This window comes from Sorex fumeus, unplaced genomic scaffold (genome assembly GCF_029834395.1).
Source record: "Sorex fumeus unplaced genomic scaffold, SorFum_2.1 ptg000043l, whole genome shotgun sequence".
In the NCBI taxonomy this organism is placed as follows: Eukaryota; Metazoa; Chordata; class Mammalia; order Eulipotyphla; family Soricidae; genus Sorex; species Sorex fumeus.
Window position 1 is genome coordinate 18,251,266 of NW_026606100.1, and position 26,205 is coordinate 18,277,470.

Here is a 26,205-nt window from a genome sequence, read left to right on the forward strand (position 1 = left end):
CATGCCCTCAAAGACAGCATTTGCAGAGGACCCCAGCTCCCGTTTCTCAGCTCAGGAACAAAGAGAGCTTCAACTTCAAATGTTCTTTTCTCTCTTCTCTGCATCTCAACTCCATCTATAGTAGCTGAACCAACAGCCCACCTTCTCGGCTATGCCCGTGTCTTCTCACATTCCTATTCCCTCCAAGACTGGCCCACCCGGCCCAGGCGAGTCCTTCTCTCCTCCAGTCCCCAAGGAGCACCAGTGCTTCTCACTGCTGCTTCCCCCTACAAACGTACCCCACTAGAGGGCCCTTGCCAGCGTGCCTGGCCTATTGGTCTCTGTGGACCCAACAGACTGTGCCTGGCCAGTGACCTAACATCCTGTTATCCGAATGCATGGCCCATAGCGGGTGCACAACAGCAGTGCTGCTGAATTCCCGTGAGACGAGTGGCATGCAGGCCTGTCACCGGCAGCCTAGGGTCTTCAGAGAGTGAGTCAAAGGGGCTTGTGCACAAATGCCATGAGCAAATGTTGTGATGCAGAAAACGAAGAGCTGCAAACTCGTGTGAAGGAAGATGGTAAAGGTATCTGAGGATCCAGTCATCATATGCAAATGCATTTTTCTTGGAAAATTGGCCAAAGGGCAACAGAAACAGGATGGAAACTTTCGGTATTAATGGCATCAGCAAGTTTGGGGAGCCTTACTGAATGCAAGCCCCCAGAGTTACAGTCGCAGGCTCGACTCTCCCTCAGGCCTCCTCAGAACTTACAAGGAAGAAACAACTGCTCACTGCTGTTCATTTAGAAAGTGATCTAAGAGAAGGACTGAACCTATGCCAACACTCATACCCCCTAAGTGCTGGAAGAAAAGAATTTGTTAAGAGTGAACAGGGGTAGGAGAGGTGAGATGCTGTACACAGAGATGTGACGTTAGGAAAGCAGTGGGAACATGAGCGTGTTTTTCAAACTCCAGGTTGTGAGGTATTAAGCTATTACAGGTTTGTGAAATGAATCCATTGTGACACACATTTTGTTAAAAATGAAACAGGGGTTAATAGCAATCAGCGCAAAAAGCTCACAGCACTGTTTTACAAAACTTTTCCCAACCATTAGCATTATCATGGAAACTTGGCATTAACACCATCAAAACCTATTTGAAAATGGGGCCAGAAAAAAACCATCACAGGAAAAGACAACAACAAACACCACTATACCCTGTAAAAGTGGACTGGGCAAAACCACCAATGATCCAAGAAATCAGAAGGAACAAGAATAACCTATTCGAAAAGCAACTAAGGTGAACTTCCACTACTCTTCCATTGTGATCCCTCCTCCAGCTGACTGTTTTGTCTCGCGGCCCCTTTATTGGCAATTATCAGACCCTGGTAGGTCATCCTTCTCTCTTCCTCTAAGATAAGCCTCTGAGGTGCGGGCTGGGGATCAAGCTCAGTGGTGGCACCTGCATACTTCGAGCGTGTGAGACCCCGGGTTCAATTGCCAGCACCCAAACAACAGAAAAACCAGAATTCTGTCCCTCTTAGCGCAACTTGGGTTTTCCCACCTTAATTTGTGGTCTTCAAGGAGTAAACTCCTTGATCCCAAAAATAAATGTGTTTTGCTTTTGTACTGGCCTCTTGAATTTTTAGGGTAACTACATAGTTACAAAGACATGCATTTGGGTTATCATGTAAACTGACTCCTGTGCCATCCACATCAGAATTCTGTACCAGGAATGGATTGTGAGGAGAGGCAAGATGAGAGAAGGTATGTCTGCTTCACAGCGGTCGAACCATTTATCTGAGAACATAGTTTATTCTAAAGAAATGTAGTTCTAGACCCAGGGAAGTCTCCCTGAACTTGAAAGTTCGATATTGTCTATTTAAAAGGATGCAATGAACAAAAGCATCATTCCAACTCTAAATCCAACCTAGAAATATGGGTGCCTGTGTTCTGGAAGAAAAGGACACTTCAGATAAGAGATCATACTCCAAATTCCAGAAACAATGAGGAAAACTCCATAGGGTCAACTACAGGAGTGGAGTGGGGCATCTGGATCATGAAGAATGATTCTGCTGATCATGTTAAGCATTGGCTAAAATATACCACAAACTCCACTAATCTCTTCTGCAGTTTTTTGGGGGAGAGGACCTAATGATGGTTATGCATCCAGTTTCCCTGTTTACACCGTTTGTCATCTACTTTTCCACAAGATAATTTTCAAAGTCAAGTCTGCCAAGGGCCCTCTTAGATGCTTACCTGAATTTCACTTTTACCAAATACGCTAATGTGTGCCTTTTAGTGCCTGTTCTCCTTCTCCAGAGAAGAAAATTCCTTCTTCTACTTGGCAAAATCACTCAGTTCAAGATTTCTTGACACTAAGAAAACATCCCAAGTTCTAAATTTGTGACTATCAAATAGCATAACCGTGGCCTTATGTTTGAACAAGCATCTTCAAGTTGGAATGTATAGGCTGTGGCTACTAGAGTTCGATAATGAGAGCGAGCAAGCCCCTAAGAAAATGAGAATCACACTGGTCGAACAATCCATCTTATTAGATTTGAACTAATCATTAGGGCTGCAAAGACCTGAGAGTTTTACATTATTCTGGAACACATTTTTGGTATACTTGCTTATAACCTGTCCTTTGAAATTAAGCATGCAGTATGCTAAAGTGTAAACAGTAATTAAGATGAATGAATTACACATGCATGATCTGTGTGACAAGAAGGGAGAGCTGTTCTCAGCACATCAGGCTAATCCCACCAAGCACCATCTTCTACCCAGGTCCTCCTCTGCTCCAAGTTTTGGAGAGAAGAGATCTGATCCCTGCCCCTGGCTGTCCTCAACATTCCCCCTACTTGGGCCGGGGCGATAGTACAGCGGGGATGGCATTTGCCTTGTAAGCAACCGACCCAAGTTCAATCCCCAGCATCCCAGATGGTCCCCCAAGCACCGCCAGGAGTAATTCTGGCAGGGCACCTGGGCATCCACTGCTTCCATACCCCCTAAGCATCGCTGGGTGTGACCCAAAAAGAAAAAGAAAAAAAAAAACCTGCAACATTCCCGCCACCATCTCAGCCCTGGGAAGAACTGGGGACAGAGGGAGTCTTCTCCAAAACATATTCTACCAGCTCTTACGTTCTATAAACACACAAGCTGCAAAACACCACCTAAAGAACCAGGTACAGCCCACTGACCGTGAGGCTCGATGTTAAAATTCTTCATTTGTAAAATGAAAGGAATAAACACTATTTGACTAGCTGAATTACACACGCCTAAGGCAGGAACTGGTATGAGAAACTTTCTCTAAGGACCCTGACAGTCTGGCATGTCAGTTATTCAGGTCCACTCTGAAAGAAACCCAAGACTGGATCTCAAACTCAGGCAAAGTTAACTTTATAAAGATTAAACAAGTGCCTTCTTAAAGGCCTTTACAATCTAATCTTCACACCTTCAAAACAAATATGGTAAAACAAGAATAAAGGCTTGCCACTATCCCTTCACAGATTTGACCAGTTGTTTCAAAATATGGGTTATTTTTCAATTAACAGCAACTGTCAGCTCATGCTGCGTGGCCAGGTAGCAGGCATCATTTGAATCACCCGGTATACCTGAATCAGGTGTGCAATTATAGTCATTCGACAGACAAGGCAAGTAAAGTTCCAAGAGGAAATTACTTAGCCAGTGAGATGGCCACATGTGAAAGAATAAATTTGAAACCCTTTATCAAACCATATATAAATAAACTTAAGTTGACCAATTACCTAAATGCAATAAGCAAACAGTTAAAAGAAAAAACAACTTAGGGAAAAAACAGAGGGTAAATCTTTGAGACCTTCTATTTAGCAATGGATTCTATGACGTAGCGATCCAAAGCACAAGTGCTAGAGAGCTGGGGGTGGTTAAGTCTGATCCCTGGCACCTCCTCTTCCTGCCCAAAATCAGGGACAACCAGATGAACTATAGATAAACTGAGAGTTGGAATGATAGATCAAGTAGAAGAGAGGAGAGAGACATGTGCTGGGAACTGAATCAAACCCTGGATTTCACGAAGAACTCCTGTGCCTGAAAGGACATTGTACAGAAAGTGAAATCAACGCCCACACAACAGGAAAAAACATTTGCAAATGACATATAGATGCTTACAATTCATTATTAAAGACTTTTACTGTGGAGAGTAAAGGGATTAAGGTGCATACGCCACATGAGGCCACATGAGGCCGACCTCAATTTGACCCCTGCTGCCACAGGGCCCCAGAACATGGCTGGGTTAAATCAGGTAATCTTTAGCATCCCTGAGTCTGAGATGCATAGCATCCTTGAGTTGTTTGACCTGACTGGCCAAAAATCTCTGGGAGGGATATTAGGATCACCTGAGTACTGCTTAGGATCCTCCCGTCCTTCTCAATTACAAGACTGAAAAAAGACTGCAGAGATTTCTTCATAAAGGAATAAAAAGGAAGGGCTTAACATACCAAAATAGTGGTGGTGATGATGATGATGATGATGACGACGACGATGATGATAGCTGCTCAGGGACCCCAGTGATAGTTTTGTGGCAGAGCATCTGCCTTGCAAGCATGAGGCGTGAGTTCAATCTCTAGCACTGACACAAATGAGACATATGGTCCCAGCAATACTGCATTTAGGGTTCCTGACACCCACTCCAACAAAGTACATGATCTTTGGCGTACTACAACCATGAGTATGTCCCCCTCAATTTCTGCAACACAAATGTGCGTAAGTACCACAATCAAAGTCTTTAACTCCCAGCCGTCAAGTGAACAAACTTCACAAACAAATGTGAGAGCACCACCACCAAGTGCATGTGACCCCACCCCCCACCCCAGTCACTGCAACAACATAAAGGGAAGAGAATTTAAAAAAGAAAAAAAAGATGTTCCTCTTCAGTAGTCATTGGGGAAACATAAACCACAATGAGACAACACTTCCTACCCCCTGAAGGTTACAATCAGTAGGGTGCAGCCACTTTGGGAGTCTGATTGTTTTTCCAAAAGGAAAGCAAAGGTGATCTAGTCATTCTGCTTCAAGGTATAAAGTCAGGAGAAATCTAAAATTCATGACTACATGCGAGTCCACCGCTTTATTATTAAGAATCACTAAGAAGCCAAAATCCTAAATATCTGCCAAATGAAGAATGGGTAAAAGTGTTACACCTATACAATGTATTACTAGTTGGCTAGGAAAAGAAATGGAGTACTGACACATGCTAAAGCATGGATTTTAAGAAAAGTATGGCAGGCAAAAGAACTGAGTCATAAGAGAGTACTTCATTTGTATGAAGTATCCAGAACAGAAACTGCACTTAAGGAATAGGGGCTAGAAGGGAACAGCTAAAGGGTACACAGTTTCTTTATGAGAAAATAACATTTTCTAAATCGGTTATGGTTATGGCTACACAGCTCTGTCTATATGAAGGACAATTCACCTGTCCTTTCAAATGAGCGATCTGTCAAGGCTGAGTTGTCTGGGACAGCCCGGAGTGGGGAGTGGGGAGCCCAGCACTTGCCATGGCAGCTGGAAAACTCCCCACTCCACAATCACGCCATGCTCCTCTTGGCTAGCCTCACTGCTCGAAACGAGCCTCGTGTAGAAATTAATCTGTTAAAAAATTCAGGTATGCAGGTCTTGTGACTGAAATCTCCAGGCTTTCACGGAGTTGGGGATGTACATATGCCTGTAATTCTGAAAGCCCCCAGAGTCACCACATATCCCAAAGCTATCATCCAGTTAAACAACTGACTCCAGCTATATCACCCCATTAAAAATTTTGCACTTCCTAGTTCTTACTCTAGAGAACCTGGCAGGCTACCAAAAGTATCCTGCCCACACGGCAGAGTCTGGCAAACTCCTTGTGGTGTATTCAATACGCCAAAAACCAGTAACAAGTATGGGTCTCATTCTCCTGACCCTGAAAGAGCCTCGACTGTGGCACTTTTTAAAATCTCAGGGCTAGGACGAAGGAGATGGTACTGGGGCCTGCTCGAGGCAATCGGCGAACAACAGGATGACAGTGATACAGCAATACAGTCTGTGACTGCCTTTGCAGTCACGTGACATCTTAAACTCTACAACACTGATGAGCGAGGAGCCACACACCAAATTGGAACGGACGTAATGGAGAAGGCAACCAATCTCAATGAACAAAATATAAACACGTAAGGTTTGAACTGTAACAAAATCTTAGTAATCTCTTATCACAATCATCCTGATCATCCTGTTGTTCGTCGACTGCCTTGAGCAGGCTCCAGTAACCTCTCCTTCTTCCTAGTCCTGAGATTTTAAAAGAGCCATTTCAATGCTCTTTCAGGGCTAGGAGAATGAGACCCATCATTGTTACTGGTACTTGGCATATTGAGTACGACACGGGAAGTTTGACAGACTCTCCGTGCGGGCAGGATACTTTCAGTAGCCTGCCGGGTTCTCCCAAGTAAAAATGAGACAATAAAATGTCACTTCCGGGGGTAATCTCTTATACAAGGCTTAATGGCTCCATGGTGAGAAACAACAATCTTCACCAATTTTCTTCTAAGGAAATATTTTTTTATCTCTCTTTTAGCAAATTATTTATAACAAGCAGTATAAAATAAATTACTGAAGGCCTGCGATCAGGATAGACTTAATGGGTTGTTGGAGAAATTTGAAATAACAGTGGCAGGAAGGTACAATGATGGTGAGACTTGTGTTGAAATACTGAATGTCTGTAACAAATCATCATGAACAACTGTGAAAATAAATAAATGGAACAAACAAAAATAAGCAAATGAGCGATTTGAATGGCACGCAGATTTCTCAAACTTATTTTCTAAAAAGTAAGACCAGACATTAAGCAGAGAAAAAGAGGCTTTTATCTTGTTCCTTTCCAGTCCAGTGCGCAAGTCACAGACCACTACACTGCACTGCCCTTCAAAATACAAATGGCTACCTGTTCTATCACCTGTTCAAATTCACACTTACACTTTCCCAATAAAGCTGTGGTAGGACATGAGACACATAGGTAAAATGCCTCCACATGTCTTCTAAAATAAGTTTTAAAAATAAAGTCTATTTTTACACAGAAGGGTGAAGGTATGCACTCCTTATAAATCAATATAACATACTGTTTAATACACGTCTTTGCCCTTCGGATAATAATCTGTAATACAGGACATATTATGCACTATGGACCATGACAAATAGAACAAAATACATCCCAAGGGAGCATCATAAGCAAGGCTCTGGTTCCATTAATGGAAAACACTGTAGAGATTTCTACTAGAGAAAAAAAAATTCATCTAAACATTGAATAACACTATTTATATGTAAACAAAATAAAGAGTAAAATTCAACACTTCATCTTCCTGTGTATACAGAAAAAAAGAAAGGAAGGTTTTAGAATGTCCAATTTCTCTATAAATCAATATGGAGCTGGTGTAATAGTACAGTGGGGATGGCACTTGTCTTGCATGCAGCCAACCTAGGTTCTATCCCCAGCATCACATACACTCCAGGAGTAATTCCTGAGTACAGTGCCAGGAGAAAACCCTGAGCATCACTGGGTGTGGCCCCAAAAAGCAAAAGATAGACTTGATGTTCTGGTTCTGCGATTATTTCCTTAACAAGGCATGTCTTCCACTGTGAAAATCATTTCTTTACTGCTATAGTTAGAAACAGCCTATGTGTTAAATTTTATCTAAAGGGGCACAGTGACTGAAGTCCTCAGGGATGTTTTAGTCCAACCTCCTCTCCCAGGGACTGAAGGGACAGGACTCTGACCTTGGTCCACTACCTCCCCCTGGTGACACAACAAGACCATAGGGGTCACAGCCCCAAATCCCAATGTCTCCTCAAGGAGTCTATGAATCTCCTAGAGGAGACTGAAGAAATTGCTGAAATTTTTGACAGCCATCACCTGCATGTCCAAGACCAAGGAAAGTTTTAAGGAAACGGTTACTGTGAGAATTTCACTCTTGATCATATAAATAATTGGTGTATCAGAGCCTAAAACAAGTATCTTGAAAGGCTTAATTTGAACCAAATGGGAGGGATGGGGGAGGGAGAAACTTTCTTTTTTTTAACTGTGGGAGAAAAATTTTCTCCTAAATTTAGATATTGTCTGGATTCCAGAAAGAAATAATTAGTAAGAATAAATTACTTTGGATATGTATGAGACAGCCAACTTTCAGAAATGGAACTTCTTTATTTTCTTTATCTGGAAGAACAGAAAAAACATTTTCGGGACATTATTCAGTCCTGAATCACCCAATAACATTGCTCCCTTTGCTATAAGTAGACGTGAAAAATGGAAGTCTGTTAGGTTTAGTTTAAAATAAAGCACAACTTCTCAAATCTCACCTTCCCATCACCGTTTCTCAGGTACACTGAAACTACAAAGGGTGACTTAAGAATCATTTAACTAGCATGAACAAAAATGCAAAGGTGCTAATACAAGAAAGCTGTGAATAAAATGCTTAGCCAAATCAAAATGTCAACCAGCATTCAAATCACAAAGAGCTGAAAAATCTTCATCAATATTACTCAATTTTCTGTGAAATCAGGTAGCAGTACCCTAGGGTGTATTTAAGTCTCAGAGAAGCTTTCTTTCTTTCTTTCTTTCTTTCTTTTTTTTTTTTTGCGGGGTGGAGGGGGTACACCCTGCAATGCTCAGTGAGTTCTCCTGGCTCTGCACTAAGGAATTTCTCCTGGTAGGCTCAGAGGACCCTATGGGAAGCTGGGGATCGAACTGGGTTAGCAGCATGTGACAAATCATGTGAGCAAGAGCCTTATGCACCGTAATGACTCTCCAGCACCTCACAGAATTTCAGGGCTGAGGGGAAAAAAAGTATTAGAAAGCATCTATGCCACGGAAGATGGGTGCTTTTGTCTGGCACAGATGCCAACTCTCGTGTGTGCATAGAAGGAGCAGAAGGAATAGCACAAGGACCCAAGAGAATGTTCGTTTCTGTTTCCCATGGGAAACAGAAACACGGATCATGCGCACTTACTTTCCACCTTAATTGCCTTTGCAAGCTTTCCTGATTTTAGTTTGTCCCCAAAAACGAAAGCTCGGGGCTGGAGCGATATTACAGTGGGGAAGGCATTTGCCTTGCATGCAGCCGACCCAAGTTCGATTCCCAGAATCCCATATGGTTCCCTGAGCACCACTAGGAGTAATTCCTGAGTGCATGAGCCAGGAATAACCCCTGTGCATTTTCGGGTGTGACCCAAAAAGAAAAAAAGAAGAAAAAAAGAACTCAGGTCCAGAGAAGCAAATGAATTTCATTCTTAGTCCAGTAAGAAGAGGCTGACCCAAGATACACACACAACCAAGTCTCTGACTTCCAAGTCTCCCCCATTCTTGTGGGGAAAAGGCAAAACTCAAATAAGAAATTTGCTCAGCAAAGAAGAGAACAGCTGAACTGTTTATTCCGAAGAATGCTTGAGAGGAACTGCTTAGTTCCACAGCCGGCCAGACTCAAATTTTCACAGAACTATCCTGTGATTAATACCACCACCCTCCTGCTTAGCAAAACGTACCTGACATTTCCTGACTAGAGATTAGGTATCACAATGTAGCTGCTAAAACTTGATTGTAGTTTAAAAAGGGGAAAAAAGAAAACCAGAAAAGGAGAAAGTGTGAGATTGAGACCAGGTACTAAGCAGGCCTTCCACTGTTCACTTCAGAAATGAAGTCACCACTGCAGGAAGAAAAAGTTGAAATACTTATATTCATCATCTTTAAGCTGGAAAGAGTAAACAAAGCTCCTGATACCACAGGGGGAGAAATATGCATGTGGGAGAAGTTATCGATTCTTACTTGCTCTAATGTAAGCTGCTTAGAAATCGTATCATTCTCCAGTTTTTTAATTTTCTTCATCAGTTTGTTGACCTGGAATTCCTGCTCCTGCTCAAGGTGTTGTTCGAGTTCGGCTTTCTCATGCTGCAGCTGGAAAATGAACAAAGATGGAGACGTCAAGATACTCAAAAGCCATAGAAACGCAGGTGACACGAAGGAAGGGACACCTGCACACAAGTGTAATAAAAGCCATTTCTTCCAATATATCCAAATATACACCTAGTAAATTTTTCCTACCTGGTGCTTCTAGCTTACAACCAAACATTACGGTATAAAGTCATAGGCACTGCGTCATTCTTAACCCAAAGCCAAAAACTGAGAAGGCAAATCCATACATATGAGCTTCAAGCCACAATTGAAAGCAGATTTCAACTTTTAGGGGGCCAGAGAATAGCAGGTACGGCACTTGTTTCGCACACAGCTGCCCGTGTGTGATCCCCGGGATCCCGTATCACTCCCAAGCACCACCAGGAGTGATTCCTGAATGCAGATTCCCCGAGCATTGCCAGGTGTGGCCCCAAAACAAGCAAACAAAAGAAAATCAAAAAATCAATTTTAAACATATACATGGTTGCTTCTGTATGGAAGTTCTGAGAGGTTAGGGGACAAGGAAAGGATGAAAACTTTTCAATGTCTACTGTTTGGTAATTTTTAAACAATGAATATAAAAATTAGTATTAAGGAAAAATTTCAGCTTTAATAACTGAATTACTTTACTCAGATTTACATACGACTCACAGGGGGGAAGAGATCAGTAATCCCAAAAAAAAAACTTAGTAAATTATTATTTGGGTTCAGGGTTCACTTCTGGCAGGACTTGAGGAGTCATGTGGGGGTGCTGGAGATGGACCCCAGCTTGGGAACATGCAAGGCAAGTGCCCTACGCACTATATTATCTCTCTAGCCCCGATTCTTTTTTTTTTTTGATTTTATTTATTTATTTATTTTTTTACAGTTGTAGATTTACAATTTTTTTTTTGTGCTTGGGTTTCAATTATACAATGATCAGATACCCATCCCTCCACCAGTGCCCGTTTTTCACCACCATGGATAATATCCCTCCCACCCCCATCCCCCCCTGCCTCTGTGGCAGGACAATCCCCTGTGTTCTCTCTCTCCGTTTGGGTGTTGTGGTCTGCAAAAGAGGCATTGAGTGGCAAACATGTTCAGTCCATAGTCTACTTTCGACATGCATCTCCCCTCCTGGGAGGATCCTCCAAACATCCTTTATTTGGTGCTCCCTTCTCTATCTGAACTGCCCTTTCCTCTAGGATATCCGGCTGGCCTCTAAGTTATGGAGTAATCCTCCTGGTGCTGATCTCAGCTATTCTTGGGTATTAATCTCATACTTTGTTACTTTATATCCCCCAGATGAATGGAATCTTTCTATGTCTATCCCTCTCTTTCTGACTCATTTCGCTTAGCATGATACTTTCCATATTGTACCACTTGTATGTAAATTTCATGACTTCATCTTTTCTAACAGCTACATAGTACTCCATTGTGTAGATGTACCAAAGTTTCTTTAACCAGTCATCTGTTCTTGGGCATTCAGGTTTCTTCCAGTTTCTGGCTATTGTAAAGAGTGCTGCAATGAACAAACAAGTGCAGATGTCACTTCGACTATACATTTTTGCTTCTCTGGGATATATTCCCAGGAGTGGTATTGCTGGGTCAAATGGGACCTCAATTTCTAATTTTTTGAGAATCGTCCATACTGTTTTCCAGAAGGGCTGAACCAGTGGACATTCCCACCAACAGTGAAGGAGTGTCCCTTTCTCGCCACATCCACGCCAGCATTGGTTGCTTTTGTTCTTTTGAATGTGGGCCAGTCTCTGAGGTGTGAGATGGTATCTCATTGTGGTTTTGATCTGCATCTCTCTGATGATTAATGATGTAGAGCATTTTCTCATGTGCTTTTTTGCCATTCGGATTTCTTCTTTGAGAAAGTTTCTGTTCATTTCATTGCCCCATTTTTGGATGGGATTGGATGTTTTCTTCTTGTGGAGTTTAACCAGTATTTTGTATATCATGGATATCAACCCCTTGTCAGATGTGTATTCGGCGAATATCCTTTCCCATTCTGTAGACTGTCTTTGTATTTTGGTCACTGTTTCTTTGGAGGTGCAGAAGCTTCTTAGTTTAAGATAGTCCCATTTATCTATCTCTGTTTTCACTTGCTTGGCCAGTGATAGCCCCGATTCTTAATACTATTTCTAGTAGACGAGTAGGCATGATTTAGCAAAAGTAAGCAGAATATGATTTTTTCCAACTTGCTATGTGCTTTTTAAAGTGCACACTGATTCAAACAATTGGAAAATAGTTATGGTTGCATGGAAAAAAAACTTATTATTTTGTTATGGGGGTGGGGGGCACACCCGGTGATGTTCAGGGGGCCATATGGGATGCCAGGAATTGAACTCATTCAAGGCAAGCAATTTACCCACTGTACTAGCTCCTGGTAAAAAACTTTTCTGGCTTTATTTTGATGTATCTTTATCTTCAGAACCAAAAGGGAGTGAAAGAAATCAGTGGACAAATAAAGACTGGGAGTTCTCATTAATAATTTTGCTTTATTCCTATTATTTCTTATTGATCACACACACACACGCACACACACACACACACACACACACACACACACACACACACACACAGAGGCTGACACTGGTCTTTCAAGTGCATTAGGCTGATATATCACCCCATGGTCAATTTCTCAATACAGAGACCTCAGCTGAAAAGCAACAGTGTGAGGACACACAGATGAATCTCGGATCTGAGCAACTTGCAACAGAGATGGTCCTGGACTTTGCAAAAGGCCTTCTCCGCTGGGCTGCTCCGGACGGGGGTGGGTGTTGTCCCTCCGCCAGCCCTCTAAGAGTTCCAGCGGTCACCATTTTCTAGAAGCCAGAGAGAAGCACCAGGTATGAGTTCGCAGTGATGGCAAATCCCAAGTTTCGAGGGACAGGGGAGGAGTGGGCCCTCCTTCCCCCCGCCCCCATGGGACGCTGAGATGATGTCACATCTGCCCCCATCGACCTAAGCTCCCATGTAGCCACGATCCAGAGACACACAAACGAATCTTGGACCCCAGCAACAGCTGCAGTGATTTCTTCAGACCCTTAATTGTCAAAATCTTAGAATTCCTTGAGGGCGCGGCCGCTCACAACATTATAATATATCCATAACAAGCAATACAAAACACATTGTCTAGCATTGCATTTTCGGCAAGTATGAGGGGTGGCAGGACTGGTACTGAAATATCAAAGGTAACTAAAGTTGAGAAATATTATTTTGCAAATTGTCTGCCATACAGACAGGGGGAGGTGTGGAATGGGGGGGGGAGGAAATCTAGGGATTTTGGTGATGGAAAGTGTGATCTGGTGAAGGGATGGGTGTTTGATGACTGTATGATCAAAGTTCAAATATGAGATTTTTTTGTTACTGTACCTCACGATGAATAATAAAAAATTAAAAAAAAAAAAGCAACAGCGTATGAGTCAACTGTCTCTGAACCCCAGACCAGTGCTTGCCCACTGGGTCAATCCTGAGGAAGCCAGCAAGGAGTCAGCTTCAGATTCAGGGGTGCTCATGCCTACTGTGACCTCAGTGTGAGGAAAGAAATGGTAAGCATCTATATCCTGTCTCAGGAGTGCAGCTCCCCAGATCTCCATATATTCACAGATCCAGAAGTACATCACAACTCCTCTTGGATTTTTATGGAAGTTTCAATATCTAGGCCTGAGAGATTCAGTCACTGGGCCCTTACCAATTGAACTCAAGCTCTAGTTCTTCTCCCTCTTCGTAGGTCTGTGGAAAATGAGGAGGGGATAAACCTAGAAATTCAGTCCCCCAACCAGAAGGTTGATTGTCCTGGAAACCAGGCACCAGCCTTAGGCGCTTTAAGGTTCACTATATTCAGGTAACAAAAGATGCCTCTATTACTCTCAGCAATTAGGAGACTCTAAGCCTTTTATTTTTCTTTTAAGATTTGAGCCAGGAACTGTGCATGAAAACTTAATAATATGTATAAAAATATATATTGGTCATTAGTATGACCCAATTATAAATTACAAACTGCATTAGTGACTTTGTAAATCCAGCACAGAATGCAATGCAAAACTGAAAACTGGCCTTGATCAAATTCAAAATAGCCACACTTAACCTATTCTACATCTGACACAATTTCCAATTACTTAAACACTTGGTTAAGAGGGGTGTGTGTGTGTGTGTGTGTGTGTGTGTGTATGTGTGTGTGTGTGTGTGTGTGTGTTGGGGGGCAGGGAGGGGAGGTGATTGTGCTTGAAATCTAACACAGTTGTCTAAGACTGGAAATGTTGACTAAATGATGGTGTTTTTCCACCAACTTCTTTCAATATGCAAGTCCAAAAAAAGCTGGTCAGTCTTGCAGGGATCCAGGAAAGAAGCAGATGTAAGGAGGTGCTTACAGTGAAAAATCTCTTTTTATCTGTAGCACTGTAGCACTGTCCTCCTGTTGTTCATCGATTTGCTCCAGCGGGCTCAGTAACGTCTCCATCGTGAGACTTGTTGTTACTGTGTTTGGCATACTGAATACTCTAGTTCTTTAAAACTTCAGTTCTTCGAGATCAAGTACTAATTAAAACACACACACACACACACACACACACACACACACACACACACACAACCTCACCTTCGAGGAAAGGATAAAGAACAAGAATTGCCAGCATTTCAGATACAAGGAATAAATATAAGGGGGGAACCGGGGTTGAGGGGTGCAAAGAACAAGTACAGCATCTATCGCTTTTGTTTACATGAACAATAGCTGTGTTTCATATCTGCAGGTCTATGTAAGAGGTGAAATCTATAATCAGAAATTATCTTTGCTCTTAATTCGTTTATGAACTATTTAATACTTGATGGTTTTAGTCTTAAAACACGTAAGCTCTTTGCATACGGCTGTTTGAATGGTATCCATGTTTTCCTATAATATTTCAAAGCTTTATTTTTTTTTAAATTGAAAGACCTCCCTTTAGAAAACATTACATTTACCCTGAAGTAATTTAAGACAATGAATGATGTGCTCTAATACTGAAAACTCTCTTAGTCACCAGGCAGCATTTGTCACAGAACGTTAACCTAGCAAAAGGTAAGGTTTTCACTGGCTTACAAGAAAGTGCTCATGTTTAGACAGATGGTCTAACACTGCCAATATCTAATTAGGTGTTTTCTTTCAGAATACAGATTAAGCTGGTAATAACATCTATAAAGTCTTGGTTTTAAGAGGCTTTTTCCTCTCAAGAGATAGACCCTAAGAAAAACCTGATGGTAAAGCCCTCAAGTCTGGGTTACAGCAGCCCATTCAGAAACCATCAAGACATCCTGACATCTAACTGTAGCGGAAGCAAACCACTTTCCCTGCTTTGTCCTGCCAGCTCAGGTGACAGGCAATTCAGATGCCAGGCATGGAGGTTTTGAACAGAACACTAGAAACTAGATTCCTTGGGGGGGAAAAAAAGAAACTGCCAATAAAAATTAAACAAAGAGGAAGGGAGAGGGAGAAAAACAAAAGAGAAATCAAATGCTATATACAAAAGCACTTCCCAATGATAAGTCAGGATGAACGACTGAGCTAGGGAAAGGATCTTGAGAAACTAATAAACCACAGAGTTTGCCTCAGCAGTTTGGCAGAAAAATATTCACGAACTCTTAATTTCACATAGTTATCATGTAAATTAAAATTATTTTGCGGGCTGGAGTGATAGCATGGTGGGTGGGGCGTTTGCCTTGCACACGGCCGACCCGGGTTCGATTCCCAGCATCCCATATGGACCCCTGAGCACGCCAGGAGTGATTCCTGAGTGCAGAGCCAGGAGTTAACCCCTGTGCATCGCCAGGTGCGACCCAAAAAGAAAAAAAAAATTTTGTTCCAACAGGGTTTGAACACTATATTCACAGGCATATTTGTTTTGTTGTTCAGCCACATCTGGTGGTATGCAGGGCTTCCTACTGGCTCTGCACTCCCTGCATCATATGTGATGCCAGGGGTTGGCCATGTGCAAGGCAAATGCCCTGCCCGCTGTACTCTTTCTCTGATCCCACCTCTCTATAAGGATTATGATACCATCAATAAAAAAGAAAGAAAGAAAGAAAGAAAGAAAGAAAGAAAGAAAGAAAGAAAGAAAGAAGAACAAAAAACCCTGAAAGCTAGCACAAACTGATGCAGCTATCAGAGAGGCAGGAGAGACATAGCTCAGGAGGCTGAGTGCATGCCTTGCATGGAGGCCTGGGTTTGAATCTGGGCACATGGTCCCTCAAACACCACTGGGAATTGCCCTCAAGTGCAGAGTCAGGGGGCCAGAGAGACAGACAGCACAGTGGGTAGGGCATTTGTCTTGCATGCAGCCAACCCAGATCCGACTCCCAGCATCCCACATGGTCCACCGAGCGCGAGGAGTGATCTCTAAGTGCAGAGCCAGGAGCAACCCCTGTGCATCTCTGGGTGTGACCCAAAAAGGAAAAAAAAGGGTGCAGAGCCAAAAGCAGGCCCCGAGAACCTATGGTGTGGTCCCCAAAACAAAAAATATTACAGATGAACTCCAATTTCTTTTCTGAGTTCACATCTTTAATTATTGGTATAAAATTTGGACAGAGTGGAGTTCATGCCCAATTCAATCAGCCTAATCAATGGCTGAATAAATAGCAATACTCCTACATTAAAATTTTTTAAAAATTTTAAAAATCTGGACAGAAATTTTTAATTTCCAATCAACATCCCTAAACTTTATGAGCAATTCTAAATCTTCCAGAAAGGTCATAGAACCTCAGATTTAGGACAAAAATCATTTAAACTAAGAACAACAAACAGTCAAGCAAATTCTGTTAATATGTTTGACAGAAAACCTATAGCTCATGTTTGCTTTAAATATGTCTAAAGTGGGGCTGGAGCAGTAGCACAGTGGATAGGGTGTTTGTCTTGCATGCAGCCAACCCAGATTCGATTCCCAGCATCCCATATGGTCTCCCAAGCACCGCCAGGGGTGATTCCTGAGTGCAGAGCCAGGTGTAATCCTGAGCATTAGCTGGGTGTGACACCCCCCTCCCAAAAAAAAAGTCTAAATCAAAATGCTTCAGTGGATTTAATTTTTTTCAAAATTTTTATACACTATAAAGTCAATCTCAAATATTATGATGAGTACATAATCTTAGGCAATTACATTACTAGCATTAACAAAAAAGCAAAACACTGAAAATGAAATCACATTACTTAACAGAAGATTCACCGGCGGCACATTTTTAGTGGAACTGGGGTTGTATGAAGGTTTGTTCCCTGGAACTCAGCATAAGAAACATTAACTAAAAAGGCCACAGGCAAAACACAACTATAAATCTGAAACTAAACTCTGAGACTTACATTGGATGATTAAATATGGAGTCCCAAAGCAAACTTGTAGTCCATTTAAATCCTCCCACAATCACAGCAACCTACACCAAATGTGGATCAAAGAAAATACAAAAAGTCATCTGAAGCCCTTGCCCACAAAGCTTCCATAGGGACAAAACAGCACCCACACAAAGTGAAGTGAGACAGTAGGTGCCAAGACAGAACCCCCATCGTGGGGCAACAAACTGAAACTGAAAAGAGATTTCTATGGTGCATTAATTACCTGGGGCCTACATTCAACATGTAGCACCCCAAATCTGTGATCAGATACTTCTAACACTAGCACAGGGAGGCAAGAAGCTATAGGGTATAAAGAGGCTTGAAGTCATAGCAGGAGCTATGGAGCCCTAAGAAGATGGTGCCCTAAACTTTGCTAGTGGATCTTGCTGATGAATCTTGTTCACTGAGGTTCTATGCTTTACAATATATGGAAAACCATTACTACCAGTCTGGAAATCAGAGAACCTCAATGAAGAACACTCATCACCAGCTTCCTTAGCACCAATGGAGAGTGAACACAAGATGCTCCCAGCTGTCTTTGCTAGTTCACATTAATTCATTCTCTCTCTCCTCTCTCATTCTCCTTCTCCCTCTCGCCCTCTCTCTCTCCGAACCGAACAAGACTTTGAAGTCAGAGAGGGATGCGTTCATCGTGGCACCAAGTCTCACATCTCTGTGACTCTGGGCAGATATCTCCTCTTTATAAGCTCTGGCGTCAGGACTTCCAGGACTTTTTTCTGAAGGTAATTAAGAAAATGAAGGGAAGCCCTTCTAGCAGCCACTCTGTTCACATTTTCACACAGTAGCCCTGCTAGTCACACTAAACGACTCCAACACAAGCTGCTGCACATTTCCTGCCCCAGCAGCTGGCTCTGCTATGTCCTCTAAGATGCCTCAATCTCTCCTTCGACTCACTGAAAGGACCTCAAAGGACACCCACGGCGCCTTCCCCCACATGCCTTCAGCACAACGTGGCTATAGTGAGCACGTTGTACTTCACGTGTATTTTGATGTCAAGGTGTCTTCCATAACCTTTCCCTAAATTAGCTTTAAAAGTTGCCAAAACTGCAGTACTTCCTATGTACTAAGCACAGGTCTATCACTGTGCGTAACAACCATCTCTATGACAGATACTATCATACACCCTTTACCGAGGAGAAAACTACAGCTGAGAGAGAGAGAGAGAGAGAGAGAGAGAGAGAGAGAGAACATCTGCCCAAAGTCACAGACACATGAGAGGCGGCTGCAGGATAAAAGCCTCCATCTCTGCCTTAAAGTCTCTTTCCTTCTCACAACATATGCTGTCATCCTGGCCTGGAGGACAGGGGGGCATTTTCTGTCATTCATAAAGAATCTGCTTGCTCTAGCTCCAGTAAGAACCACGGCCAAATTCTACTTGGATCATCTGGAAAACACCTTATGATTGCAAAGGCTGTTCGGATAAATAATATCTGTATTTCCTCTACAGACTCTTTCTCCAAATAACCTGCAGGAGAAGCTAAACAGCAAGGCAAATTAAAGGATACAATTACTAGTAATAAAAGGAATACTCTTAGTGACCATCATTCAAATCGAGAAATTAAACACTGCCAATTCTCCCAAAGCTCAGTGTCCCTTCTCAATCAGAGCCCCCAACCCCTAATCAATCATTCTAATTCTCAAATATTTACTATTTCCTGAATCTTTTTTAACCAAAAATAAATGTACTGATATTTTTTGAAACATTCATTTTGTTTGGTTTTGTCTTCTCTCTTTCCCTTTTGAGGGGGAGGGGGAACATACCTGGAAATATTCAGGGCTTACTCCTGGCTTGTGTGCTCAGGAATCATTTCAGACAGGGCTCAGAGGGCCTTATGTGGTACCAGGAGTCACATATGGGTTAGTAACATACAAGCCAAATGCCCTAGCCGTGGTACTCTCTCTCTAGCTCTGGACTTGTGATTTCACTCACCCACGTTATGTCTAACTTGTCGCTACATTTTACCCACCGGATGAGCTTGTCGCCACTTGTCCACTCAATACTGAAGGGTATTTGGGTCCCTGCTGGTTTTTCAGTGCCACAAAGAACATCCTTCTACATATCTGGCACTCGTGCACGCATCACGGATATCCAGGAGGAGAAAGGCTGGGTCACGGTCAATTACTACTTCCAAATTTATTAGGAAATGCCAAATTGCACTCAAAACAGTTGTGATTATTTCTACTCTGAGAGTGGTGCCTGAGAAGTCTCTAGTTGTATTCTGGGGGTTTATTTTGCATTTCCTGTTTACTACTGAGGGTGTATACTTTTTCATGTGCTTACTGACCTTTCAGATTTGCTTATTTGAAAAAAGTCTCTTCGAGTTTTCTATTTATCCTGCTCTCTTATCTCATTTGTAATTTTGTGTTGCTCTCTTATAAATACTCCAGCTCCGTGGCTCACCCTTGCTATGTGTCCTAAGCGATGCCTTTCTCTTCGCTAGGCATTAATTACTTACACTACCAAATTTGTATCTGCAACCCAGACTACTCTGTCGAAATCACCTATGTCTAGCTGCCTATTAGCTTTCTCCATGTAGACATCTCAACTGAACTTCTGACCTTTACCCCAAGCCTACATGACTCACTGCCCTGCAATCTTAAAATGACAGCTCTGCTCTTCCATTCAATGAACTACAAATCTGTTTCCCTTGTTCGTATCTTTTTCTCACACTCATTTGTAATCCACCCTCAAATCCTATAGAATATTTCTTCAGAATGCACCAGGAATTCCGCAGCAACTAGGGTTGATTTTTTTTTGGGGGGGGATGGAGGGGGTGGAGGGGATGGCACACACCCAGCAGTGCTCAGAGGTTACTCCCGGCTCTGCATTCAGGAATAAATCCCGGCAGTACTCGGGGACCATATGGGATGCTGGGGATTTAAATCTGGGACAGTTGTGTATGAGGCAAGTATCTTAGCCCTTCTAGGGAGAATACCTTCCTACTACCCTCATAAAACAATCCACAGATTGTTTATCTGTGCTTCCACTTTCACCTCTATTCTCCATTGGGAGCAGATCATTTCACAAGTCTCCTCCAACGGCCCACTCCCTAAAACTCCCTGATACCCTGACCATGTTGCCCATCTAAGAAGTTCTGAACCTTGCTTGCCTCTAAAGGCTCTACATGACTCAGAAGCTAATCATCACACTCCATTTCGTTATCTCTCCAGTTTCATGGCTTCTCTTCTCCAAAATCTCCATGTCAATTACATGGGCTTCTCAAGTTCCAATTTATCTTGAGTTCCAATATGAATCCATAGTAGGTTGCAATTGTTTTGTTCAGAGTACCTTTATAGAACTGCATGAAAACAATGAGTATTTTAAAGGTACTTTGTCAAACTAATCGCAGTGGTCACCAAACCCTCCCCATCCTATTTAAAGAATCACTGCTCTGAGGGCCAGAGAGATAGTACAGTAGGTAGGTCTCTTGCCTTCCATGCAGTAAACCTGAGTTTGATCCGCAGCATCCCATAAGGTCCCCAAAGCACTGCCAGGAATAATTTCTGAGTGCAGAGTTAGGCCAGGGTAACCCCTGAGCATCATTGGGTGTGGCCCCAAACAAAAATAAACAAATTAAAAATTGAATCACAATTCTGAATCAGTGTTCTAAACTGTGACCACTCATAGATCAAAAAGAAAACATTCAGCAATTCTTTGAAGAACCTGAGGACATAGTTTGAGACACTACACACAAAGAGTTTGGTGTGGCTGGTCTTTAATTGGTGCCACAAGGATTAGAGGTACAGGTGCAGATGCTACTATTAATGTGGCCATACTCAGCTACTTGAGATGCTAATTCTGAGCTAGAGTGTATTGATTTAAATTATCTACAAAACTTAAAAAATACATCCTGGAAAATATGTAGCTTCTTCTCAAGAAAGACTTGGGAGCCAAATTTGACAGAGACTATCCTAAAGGATTTTCCTCTCGTCCCACCACCCCTCAAGTTTCCCCAAAATTAAAAATCCCTTATCGTGAAGCAGAATTACAAGATTAAGGTAACTTCCTTCTACACACTCCAGCATAAATACGTAGTTTTTTTGGTTATAAACAGCGCCCATGACTACTAGTGATTTTTGTTCAACTCTTCCACTGACAAGATCTTAAGGAATGATGAGCAAAAAAAACATACCGACATAAAGCTTTATTCATGTTTGCTCCCTATCTTTAGAAATAAGCACTCGCTACTGTCACCAAGAAAAAAAAAACTAGCAAAAAGAAAGGATTGCCTTAGGTATGTCTGATTAAATCACCCCAAGGTATCTTTAAAGACCATTTATTTCTACTGACTTACGTTTATTAAGTTTCTTATCTCTATGAGTCTCCTTGGGTTTGCACAACATATTTGAAATTTTATTTTTTTAAATACAAACTGGTGGCCTATGATAATATCTTCTTCCTCTGGAAAATTAAGTTTTCTATGCTAAGTCTGGATCTACCTTAATCCAAAACCAAAACATCGTGTTCTTTGGTTCACACACGATTCAAAACTGGTTGACTCAATCCACCTGTGATTCCTCTTCTGTTTAATGCCAAGAGTCATTTGCCATTTTCCCACACTTGACCAATGTCAGCTTCTCAGGTACCTTCCTTCCCCCCCCCCCCCCCCCCCCCTTTGCCTCATCCTTCTCTCTGCTGATGTGGCTGAGATGTCTGGGAGTCATACACACACTCAGTGGGGAGGCACTTTTGGCTGTGGGTCTTGCTAAGGGTCACACCTCAGATTTCCGGGCTTGCACCTATGGCTTCAGAATTCAGCTGGGGGCTGATGCACAGTTGCCTGGGATCACAAGTTTATAAGCTGTGGTGCTCACCAAGGTTGCATCATATATGCTCATGGGCGGGGGAGGCACCCTAGCTCTGGTGATCATGCAAGTTTGGGTTTGTATGGAGCTCCTGGGAAGAAGGGTGGGTGAGAGTGACACATTCTTTTGGTTACAGTACCGAGACACACCTGACTACAGGATGGCCAAAAATTAGTTGTGACATCAAGAATCCCACACAGCAAAGCCTCTGAGCAGAGAAGGTAAAACTGTCAGATTCGGGGGGGTTGGGGGTGGGACCTGGAGCAATAGCACAGCGGGTAGGGAGTTTGTCTTACATGAGACGCAGGTTTGATTCTCAGCATCCCATAGTTCCCCTGAGCACCACCAGGAATAATTCCTGAGTGCAGAGCCAAGAGTAACCCCTGTGCATCGCTGGGTGTGACCCAAAAAGAAAAAAAAAAACTTGTTAGATCAGACTTAGTGCATGTGGGCAGTACAAGGGACTCACTCTTGGGCTTCAGGCAGGCACCTTAGCCAGGAAGCCATTTCCTGGCCTCTCAGCTGCTTAATGAACAACAAATGCCCTCAGAACAAGAGCTGCCTGGGAGGGACTGGGAGACAGCTCAAGGGGCTGCAATGCAGACCTTCATGCACAGGGCCCGGGTTCAACCCCTGCAGGACCCAAGCACAGACTCATCACGCTTCCACAACCTACCAAGTATTTTCTGAGCAATGGAGGCCACCCACCTGTCAAAACAATGTGGGGGCATCCTGAGGTCTGAGGGGATGCCAATTCCTTCCCACTCCAATCTCAACCTAATAGTTCTCACTAACTTGCTCTTTAACTTAGATAAAAATGTTAGAGTATATGTCTGGCTGGCTTTTATCCATCTTCAGTGAAGATGTGTCTGAATTCTCCATCTGTCATTTTCTAAAGGGGAACGCACATACAACTTTTGCAAAAGGAAAACAAAATAGCTAGAACCTTCCAGTAAAAAATAATGAGAGAGTCTCATGTCCTTCTCTCCCGGAAGGGAGCATAACATGACACTCACCATAAACATGCCGCCCTGAGGGGGGCAGGTGATACCCCTCCCTGCCCCAAGGGACCCAGCCCGGGCAGCTGAAAACCTTCAAACTCAACTGCCACCACCAACACACTAAGGCCAAGCCTCACCCACAAGTAAACCTATTCCTGGACCACGCGGCGAGGAATGCTCATACCACACACCCTACCCATACTCCAAGAGTACCGCACCACATCTGATGAGGTTCAAAGTAGGAGGCAACCAATCTTAGAGGGAAATATTTTTTTAAAGCTATTTATCTATCTATCTATCTATCTACAGACAGACATATATACATATATACATACATACACATGCGCACGCGCGCGCGCACACACACACACACACACACACACACACACACACACGCACACAAGGCTCAGCTTTTAACAACATGTTAGTGATTCTTATAGAAGGGTTTATTGGCCCCTGAGTGAAATACAACATTCTTCACACTCTTTCCTCTAAGGAAACTTTTTTGTAGCATTTTCAGTGGTTTTTCATAACAAACAATACAAAACATATAATTTTGGTTCTGCTTTGAGGCAGGAGTTGGGGTCTGGGATGGAAATTCGAAATATGGTGGTGGGAAGGTACAATGGTGTTGGGATTGGTGTTTGAATATTAAATGTAATCAAATATTGTGAATTACTTCATAAAATAAAATTTTAAAAAAATTAAATAATAATGCTGTTAGCTCCTTGTTAGCATTCTTAACCCCAAGGACAGACTTTTACTGCTGAGCAGATGCTCCAGATAATCAGACCTTAGAGACAGTCTGACTTCCTTAACATTTCAATAGCAGGAGGCCCCTTAAAGCATTTCTATCTGGTCAGCAGGAAGATTCAAAAAAAAAAAAAAATCTCCACCAGTAAGATAAAACAAGTCCTCCAGGATCAGAGTCAGACTTTGCATGGGGAATCTATTCTGTAAAAACGAGCAGTTTCTTCCTGAGTGTTTAGCCATAGAATCCATTCATTCTAAGCTGAGATACTGTAGATTAAAATTAAAAGGCTCAGCTTTCTTGCATGGCTCACGAATAAAGAGGGGGGAAAGGAAAATAAGACAGCAGCAGGCTGGAACTCTGCATCTTAAGTAATTACTGACCAGTCCGACTGAAAACTATTTTGAAAATGAAAAAGAACCTACCCAAGAAATGAAAACACTGCAGGTTTTTCATACAAAATATTTAAACCCTTTAAAATGTGTTTCCATGAATAGTTATGTCAGGTTCACCTGCAATGGAGCAAAGTATAACCAAGCTTTACTGTTTCAACTAGAAATAACAATTCTTACCTCTACTCTAGTAAATAAAGCAGTCTCTTGTTTCAATTTCATTTCATTTTTACTTCCACTTTTATTTTACCTTGAATTTCTCTCTACCTGCATTTTCGCATATCTTGTCAAGGAAACTGGCATGGATGTCAAGGATGCTTTTAATTAACCCTTAAGCTTTCAGGAATACATCAAATCTAGCCTTAATGTCGACACATACACACAATTTTAAAGGAACTGCATAACTTATTGTATTTTCTAATCATAATGCAAATTATGTTGGACTGAGAGATTTTTGACATGCCACTAAAAGGAAAATTCTGGCTTATAATGTGGCCTCTGGTGGTTGCAGCATTTAAAATGCATTAGAAACATCCCAGGAGCTCTTTGCAGATGTACTGTGAATACAGTATGTAAGTGCCCTGTTCCATGAAAAGAAACAAAGAACAGACAAAGCTAAGGTTCAGATAATTCAGAGTGAAAAACAGAATTTTAAAAGTCTGACTCAACTATTCTATAAGCGATTCAATTAGAGCAAAAAAAAAAAAAAATGACCAGCATTAGAGCCCTGAAAACACTGAAAACCAAAAGGGCCAGTAGTTAAGCTATTTTTTTAGGGGGCTCCCAAGCAGTGCTTAGGAGGTACAGGGACTCCATGGGCGATTCTCTGAGCAGCCAGGGAGTTCAATGAAAGGGCCTGACGGTGCTAAGTGTCAGGGAGACAAAGGCCTGACGTTATTGCACCCAACGATGCACGGGGTGCCACGTGGTGCCATGCAGTGCCAGCACTCAAATCTGGGTTGGATAATAATTTCTTTTTATGCCTAGCATGTGCCCAACCCACTGCACTATCTCCCTGGCTTAGCCATTTTAATGATAAAGTAAAATGGTGTAGTTCAGGGTCTCTTGTTTCGAGTCATGGGGAGGACAGAGTTTCCACCTGAGCGAATACAATGGCAGTCTTAGCCCTGATGCTACTGACATTAATGAAACAGAACTGCAGACCTATCTTCTTCCACGAAAATTTATTTTGCTGTCTGCAAAATGAAATTACTCCATTACCATATTAGTGACTTGGGTAACAACGTGTGTGGGGGGGTATGCGTGCGTGCGCGAGCGTGCATGGGGGTGGGGCGAGAAAGGGGGGAGGCAACTTCAGATTCTGGTGCTATGCTTAAGAGGGGAGCTGCAGTCGGATCCACTGCTAATGTGTGCGGACATGCCTGCTACTTAGAGAGTCAACCTTTCTCGGGCTGGCTTATGCTCCTGGGGTGAGGGCAGGGGCATTAAAATGGTATTTAAAAAACTTCCATAATTGAGGGGAGAGGAGAGAAAAGGTAAACAAATCCTTGATGAATAGGCAGATTTGAGGACATATTGAAATTCTTCCTCCCAGTGCCAACAGATATGAAAGAATAATACGACTGCACGATATCCTTCCATACAGCTAAACTATAAATCATTTGATAGCAGTTTAAGCACAGATTTTTGCCCACAACTTCCTTCCTTCTCTCTTTATATCATCTTTCCATAGGATATTAAGGAACTTCAACTACTTTCATTCCAGGGGATTTCTAAATCAAATCAATGAAATTTAAAAAAAAAAAAAACTAAGTCATGCCACTTAACAAAGGGCCCAGAAAAATGTTTATTCTTCAGTACTTTCAACAAGCAATAAAAGTGTGCACCAACAGTATGACTGTTTTCTGAATTCAAGATCCAATTTCAAAAGTTGAATCAAGGAGCCAGACCAACAGCACAGAGGTTAGTTAGGACTTGCCTTGCACATGGTCAACCCAGGTTCAATCCCT

General features: G+C 42.3%; 1 protein-coding gene across 1 annotated transcript in view; it reads right to left on the reverse strand.

Moving 5' to 3' along the window:
• CCDC6 (coiled-coil domain containing 6) overlaps positions 1-26,205 on the reverse strand; it is a 151,133-nt gene that overhangs the window by 42,155 nt on the left and 82,773 nt on the right. Inside the window, exon 3 of the mRNA XM_056120529.1 lies at positions 9,800-9,928. Within this exon, the coding sequence (XP_055976504.1) occupies positions 9,800-9,928 (129 nt within the window). The remainder of the gene's footprint in view (positions 1-9,799; positions 9,929-26,205) is intronic.